The 7,138-nt window shown below is 47.8% G+C and overlaps 1 protein-coding gene across 1 annotated transcript; it reads right to left on the bottom strand.

Moving 5' to 3' along the window:
* Positions 1 to 1,101: 1,101 nt before the first annotated feature.
* Positions 1,102 to 6,073, bottom strand: LOC105094069 (keratin, type I cuticular Ha3-I). The gene is made up of 7 exons (XM_010986020.3): positions 5,678 to 6,073; positions 4,528 to 4,610; positions 3,856 to 4,012; positions 2,501 to 2,662; positions 2,281 to 2,406; positions 1,889 to 2,109; positions 1,102 to 1,676 (listed from the first exon to the last, which is right to left on the bottom strand). Exons 1-7 carry the CDS (start codon positions 6,023 to 6,025, stop codon positions 1,559 to 1,561), a joined length of 1,215 nt encoding a protein of 404 aa, XP_010984322.2. The 5' UTR covers positions 6,026 to 6,073; the 3' UTR covers positions 1,102 to 1,558.
* Between the last annotated feature and the right edge of the window lie 1,065 nt (positions 6,074 to 7,138).

Raw genomic sequence — 7,138 nt, forward strand, 5'->3', positions numbered from 1 at the left:
GGTTCCTGATCAGCTCATGCACAGTTCTCTGGTTGGTTGATGGTGAGGTCACAGGATGATATTTCCAGAATCAATTATCAACATTCTGGTTTTAACCCATCCAGAGTCTATATGCTGGTGGTCAGCATTCAGTTAACTTCTTCCATCTGGCGGGGATTTTAGTCACTGCAAAACAGCCCAAGAATATAGCTTAGAATTTTATATGTAGCCCATGAGGAGGAACTAACAATCTTGACTTTGTTTTATGGCTAAATTACTATTATTTTGTCTTGCTTGACTGCTTTCCTTTGTTTCTGCATTTTCTCACTTCTCAATTAAATTTGCCCTTTGGAACTTGGGGAAGCCCTAGGAAGCTAAATCTTTTCTACAAACAAGAGGAGGGGACTTTGGGGGGGAAGGTTCTGTCCCCAGAAAAGCCCTGCAGGGTCCTGCTCAGTTTCACCCTCTCAAAGTATCATTATTAAATGATATGAAAGAAAATATCAACATTAAAAACATTCTGGTGAGAGGAATGTGATTGACAATGGGTCTTTTTTTTTTTTACATTTTGGTTTGATGAGCTGTAATGCAATGACTTGAAAGTCCAGGTGTGAGTGTAATACATTTCTGCATATTTTAATCATTAGTATGAGATTTCTAGGCACAAAAATAGTCATTACTCAATTTTGATGGCTATGAAAAAACAAAACAAAACAAAACCTCTCCAGTATGCTGAGATGGAAATGGAGGAAGATAATTTTTGGCTGAGATATTTTCCCCAGTTCTTTCCAGGTTACAGTGTTTCCATGTTGCTAAGAGGCACAGCCTTTCTCTCAAGAGTCACTTCCTTCTGATGTCCCATTTCTGTGATTCTATCACATATTCCCCTGAAGGGCTGGACAGGAAATGTTTTCAGATACTCTCGCGTAGATTTGTCATTCCTTTCCTGCCATCCTCCTCCCAAACATGAAATCCACATCAGTAGGTGGGTGATGTCTTTGAGGGTAGCCGCAGGCCATCTGTTGGGAGGATGACCCCCTTCTGACGGAAAGAACACTGATTACTTTTTATTCACACAAGACACCAAATTTTGAAATTAATGAATGAAAAGGAAAATTACCATTTTTGTGCCAGAATAAAAGTTTATTAAGAGGTTAACAAGGGATCTTTATTGCATCTCCAGAGACCAAAGGAGTGACAAGAAAGATATCTTCCAATTATGTTCAGTTTCACAGCTTGCCCAATCAGTTCTATTGCACTTAATACAATTATTTTAAAACCACATTTAGATAAGTATTTGTTAAAGCATAACACGTTATGTAAATATGTTGTTGTGATTATAGGTAATTACTTGATCCTGTTGTAGATTCCTTATGTGACTCAGAAGACAAACCAAGCCAGTAGGTGTACTTGGCAGCTTCTTCTGTTAAAGGATCAAGATGGGAAATTCAGTGGAAGCCTAGAGGTGACACTTGGAAGCTGGTGCCAGTAGAAGTGTGGTCCCTGCTGGGGATGTTTGGATGAAGTAGAACTGAGATATGACTTTGAAGCCCTTGTCTTCCTTCTGGCACTGGGGCCTCTAGCGCATAAAAGTGTTGCAAGGCCCACACCGAGTGCGGGAAACACAAGGATTCGAGACGCAGGACCCGATGGTGTTCTCACATGCATTGCTTGTGGCACATGGGTTGCAGGGGAGCCTGGAGACAGAAAATCATTAGAGCAAGTTAAGATAAAGTCAGCTGAAGAGATAGGAAGTTCCTAAACATACTTTGTGTAAGAATATGGTACTTCCTCTGACTGCCTCCAACCCAAAGCTTGAAATTATAAATTCATTTCCATCTTTCCATCCTTCCATCCTCATAGCAACTTCATGAGCCCCCAGGGGAAATATTACTAGCCTCATACTCACTTGCAGTCCTCGCTCTCCAGCAGCCCCCGGTACGTGTTGATCTCACATTCCAGCCGAGCCCGGACGTCCAGCAGTACCTGGTACTCCTGGTTCTGCCGCTCCAGGTCACTCCTGATCTCCGCCAGCTGGTGCTCCACGTTGGTGATCAGGCCCTGCACCTGGGACAGCTGGGAGCCATAGCGGGCCTCCGTCTCCGTCAGGGTGTTTTCCAGGGAGTCTCTCTGCACAGGGGAAGGTGAGAAATGTCACAGATCTGCTCCTTAAATGGCTTCTCCATGGGTTCCAAAGGAGTCACAAGCCTCCAGAGTTAAGGAGAGTGTGGCCCCAAGGGCATCCCAGTGACTCCGATCCCCCGACCTCACCTTCTCACCAGGAGGCTGAACAATACCCACCAGGTTGTGCTGGGCCTGCAGCTCCACCTCCAGGGCATTGACCGTGCGTCTCAGCTCGATGATCTCCGCCTGGTTGGACTGCAGCTGCTCCGAGCTGGACACCACCTGCTTGTTCAGCTCCTCGGTCTGAAACACCAAAGGGAAGAAGCCAGGATCAGACCCTGCCTGAAGGGCCCCGAGGGGCCAAGGGCACTGAGTGTCCACATGCTGAGATGCCCACCTGCCTGGCGAACCATTCCTCCACGTCCCTGCGGTTGGTCTCCACCAGGGCCTCGTACTGACTCCTGGTCTCATTGAGCACGCGGTTCAGGTCCACGGTGGGAGCAGCGTCCACCTCCACATTGAGGCGGTCTCCAAGTTGGCAACGCAGGGTGTTGACTTCCTGATGGAGGAAGGGGACAATTCAAAGCATCACAAAGGATCCTGTTGGTCTCCTCTAAGAGAGTGCAATTCAACTTGTGATCATTCTTAAGCTTTCAAAAGCTCCATTCCCTCTGATCTTCTCATTAACTGGGTTCTGTATTCAGTGACTAACCAGTATATTCTGCTTTACTGAGTGCTTTCAAGTCCATGACCTCGCTCCACCCTTGAACTCCTTAGAGAGGTGCAGGGATTTGGACTCAGTGCTGAGATGCGGCAGACCAGGATTTAAACTCTGTGGCCCAAACACCCAGTCCGGTCTTGTTAGTACATCATCTAGCCTATGGTTTGACTCTTAACCATGGGTAATAAAAAGGATAGAGTTCAACTAAAGAGGAAATGAAGAATGCTTACTTCCAAATCTGCCATCCTGAGATGATTTGTTGATTCCACTAGTTTAGCTTTTGCTGAAGGAAATAACTGTCTGCTCATTTCACAGCTAGTCTGTCCTCACAGAGCCAGCAGAGCTTAGTGCTTGGGTGTAGGTGGGTGTCAGACAGATTTGAACTGGGTCTCATGTCTATACTTACTAGAAAGCTTCCAGAAGCTTCTAGAAGCATCAAGTTCTTAATCTATAAAATGAGAACAACCTCTGGGGTTCTAAAGCCCAGAACACAATGTTTGGCACACAATGAACACTCAGATAGTATTCATTCTCACCATCTACGCTGTTCTGGGATTTAAGATGTGCATAAAAAATCTGTCTTCTTTATCGTGCAACTAACTAATCAAGCAATGACGTGAGCAATTTTCAGTGTCTCCTCCAGGCAACACTGAGTAGCAGAAAGAGCTCTGGAGAAGAAAGAAGAGTCTCGACAGTGTGGCCCTACCAGCGTCTCCAGTTACTAAAGAGAGAACTGTGGTAAAAGATCCGCGCAGCTCCGTGCGCTCCGACCTGGGAGCGGAAGAAGCTGGGAACCGCCTCGCTGTGGACCTTGCCTCATTACCAGGCTTGCCAACTTCCTCTGCTCCCATTCCTGCCGCCAGCAAAACACTCTCACTTCCTGTCGTGAATTTTTAGATTGCTCATTCTCTACAAATCTCTTTTTTGTTTGGAGAATAGATTCCTCGGGGAATGGGGCCTCTCCCGCACCCCGTGGCAGCTGGAGACAGGCCGTGGCAAGTTCGATCCTGTGGCTCTTTGGGGAACTTCACCTGCTCGTGGTTCTGCTTGAGGCAGAGCAGCTCCTCCTTAAGGGACTCCACCTGGGCCTCCAGGTCGGACTTGCACAGGGTCAGCTCGTCCAGGATCCTGCGCAGGCCGTTCAGGTCCGCCTCCACCAGCTGCCGCAAGGACACCTCCGTCTCGTATCTGTGATACAGGGGACCAGGGGCATCAGAGGCAGGCCTGGCCTTGGCTCTGATTTGGTTTGCTCTGCCAGGCCACTGGGAGTTGGGGCTTGTGATTTTCACAGCCACCTCGCTCATTTAGGTTTCCAACACGGAGCCGCAGCTCCTGGAGGAAAAGTCACCTATAATTATTTTTTTAATAAATGAAGACACAAGGGATTTAATGGGATAGAAGCCCTTAAACTGTGAGATTTCCAAAATTAACACACTTCTCCCATTCTCCTGATTGGATTCTGTGCAGAGTGCAGCATCAGGGGACCATGACTTCTATATCGGATGGGATTGGAAGACATCCTCTACAGAAAAGTGGGCAAGGAGTCTGACTCTGGAGAAGGGTTCTCTGAACTCTGGTTCGCAATGGCTCTGTGGATCTTGGGGAAAAATCTAGGGAAAACTTTGTTAACGTGTTGGTACAAAGAATAGGCTAAAGGGAAGGAGAGGAGAGAGGGAAGCCAACACCCCTCTTTGCCCACTCACTTGGTCCTGAAGTCATCAGAGGCCAGCTTGGCATTGTCAATCTGCACCACCAGCCTGGCGTTCTCAGACTTGCCACACAGGATCTAGAAGACCCATAATGTTCTAGAATGAGCTTGGTTATTTTTAGCCGACAGCAATCCCTACTATTTCACTGACAAGGAAGGAACAGAATGAGAAGTCACCAAGGATCTTGCTGTATTGTATAGCAATATCTTGCAATATTGCTAGATAGATATTTCAGAAATCAAACTTGCGGGAGGAAAAAAATGAACACTGACATATGCAAGAAAAGTATCTGTAGATACATAATTTTTCCTTTTCCTTCCTAATACGCAATACTGTGAGGCTGATGATAATAGCAAATATTTCTCTTTAAAAACCTCCTATGTCTGGCATGGTTGCAGGAGCTAAGGACACAAAAGTGAGTAAGCACTAGATCCTGCCCTTGAGAAACTTCCAATTCAGTGGGGAAGGTTTACATATTTATGTAAATAAATATGTGTTTACATATTTACGTATTTATGTAAACTAGCAGTTGGAAGGGGCTGAATAGAGGAGAGAGCCACGCTCTCCCGCCCATCCTGGGAGGCTTGGCGGTACATCTCCTAGGTAGTTTCCAGTCTCTCTGATCTTAGTCAAACCGTTTTGCACCCTCACTGGACACTGTGCACCAGGAGAAGCCCAGAGACTTCTAGGTTAAGACAGTGAAGTCAGGGTAATGAAGTACCCAGGGGAGGACGGCAGTAAGAGGTCAGAGCAGTCAAAAGCCGAGATGCGGGAGAGAGGAGTCGGTCCAGTTCTCAATAAGTTCCACTTCCTCAGCTTCCTTCCTGGGCTGCCTTTTCTCTCACCTCAGGGTACTAGTTCCAGAGTCTTGGCAAATGCACCGAAGCATTCAGAGGCAGCTTCTAATTACAGTTTATTCATGCAAAGTGCTGCTACATCCACACAGACTGGCACTAAGCAAATATTCAGCCCTAACAGTCCTGGACCTGGAATAAGACAGGCCCTCAAGAAAACAGAATGGAAAAGCAAGACTCCGACCCTTGCATTTCAGTCACACCCGGAGCTCAGAGGGTTTCTCAATTTCTATCTCGGAGTCCCTCCCAACACCTTCCTGCTGGAGGCAGCGGGGTGCCCAGCCCCTCACCTTCTGCTGGAGCTCCTCGATGGTCCGGAAGTACGACTGGTAGTTGGGACACACCAGGGGCTCCTGCTGCTGGGACTGCTCCCGGATGCGGCTCTCCAGCTCCGCGTTGTCCCGCTCCAGCTGCCGCACCTTCTCCAGGTAGCTGGCCAGGCGGTCATTCAGGAACTGCATGGTCTCCTTCTCGTTGCCATTGAAGGAGCCCTCGCAGAACCAGTTGCAGCTGCTCACATTGGCGGGGATGTTGCAGGCCCCGGGCAGGGTGCAGCCGTGACAGCTGGGGGGCACACAGGGCCGGGAGGAGCAGCTGGAGCGGCAGCTCAGGTTGGGCAGGCAGCAGCTGTAAGGCATGGTGCTGGACAGAGCAGGGCACCTGGCTGAAGACAGAGTCAAAGTTCTCCAAGACACAGAGCTGTGGGTCTCCTTCCTCTGGGGAGCATTTATATCCATTCTGCAGAGGGTGTGGACGTGGAAGACAGCCCTTTTTTTCTTACTCATTTGATTGTCAAAAGCCCTTGCCCTTGGTTTGTTGTTTCCTCAGAAGAGTCCCTCATCTCATAAAAGGCTTTACTTGGGCTTCTTGCTAAGTCAGAACTCCTCTTCCATGCTGTGCTTCAGTGAAGTAAGAGCTTCATGGGGTGGCTTCAAAGAGCTGGACTCATGAACGCCCTGGCCTTCATTAGTGGGGCGTGGTGGGTCCAGGGACATGATGGCTTCTTTGCTCCCTGGCTTGACAGCCCTGACTCTTTGACAAGCCTTTGGCTCTTCTTCTGGAGATGGAAAAGTATAACTCTTGCCCATTTGCTAGGTCAAATCCCAAATTCATGGTTCTCAGAAAGAGGAATAGATGGTTCTGGAACAGTTAAAGCAGCCTGGTTCCCAGTGGCCCTGTTTCCTGATATGATGGGCAGCATCAGTATCCATAATAATGTCAATCAACAACAGAGCAGATGTTCACTGGGATCACAGTGGGTACAGGACACTATGAGGAATAGAAGGTTGGACCAGGGCTACAGTCAGAAGGAGCTCACAAACATGATCTCATTCACCTCTCACCATAACTCTTCAAGGTACATGATACAATTCCCATTTTATAGACGGCCAAACGGAGGCATAGAGAGTAGGGGTTAATGTGTTGTGAAGTCAGGATTCCAACACAGATCTCTCTTCTTCCCATCATACCATGCTGCTTGAGTTAATCAAGTGCCTCCTTCCCTAACTTCCTTGGACAAGTCATCTCTCCTCCTCTCTGAGCTTTCATTTCACCTTGAGCACGGCCTTGCATGACCTATATGCTTATCTCTCTCTGTGTCTGAGCTCCTGAAAGGCAGGGAAATGGTCCAATTCATCTTGCCTCTTCAGCTCTTGGCACGTGGCACACAGTAGACAGTCAACAGCCACGTGTCGAGTGGAATAAGCATGGAATAATAATAATACAGGACAGGAGATGGTATGTGAGAGGCT

The sequence above is a fragment of the Camelus dromedarius genome, chromosome 16 (assembly GCF_036321535.1).
Source record: "Camelus dromedarius isolate mCamDro1 chromosome 16, mCamDro1.pat, whole genome shotgun sequence".
Lineage (NCBI taxonomy): Eukaryota > Metazoa > Chordata > Mammalia > Artiodactyla > Camelidae > Camelus > Camelus dromedarius.

Bases quoted from the DNA above. Each gene is read 5' to 3' on its own strand.
- LOC105094069 (XM_010986020.3), bottom strand. From the start codon at position 6,025: ATGCCTTACAGCTGCTGCCTGCCCAACCTGAGCTGCCGCTCCAGCTGC. The intron at 2,110-2,280 runs GTGGGTATTGTT...TCCCCTGTGCAG, and splicing joins TGCAGGCCCAGCACAACCTG to AGAGACTCCCTGGAAAACAC. The intron at 1,677-1,888 runs GTGAGTATGAGG...TTCTGTCTCCAG, and splicing joins CTGGAGAGCGAGGACTGCAA to GCTCCCCTGCAACCCATGTG.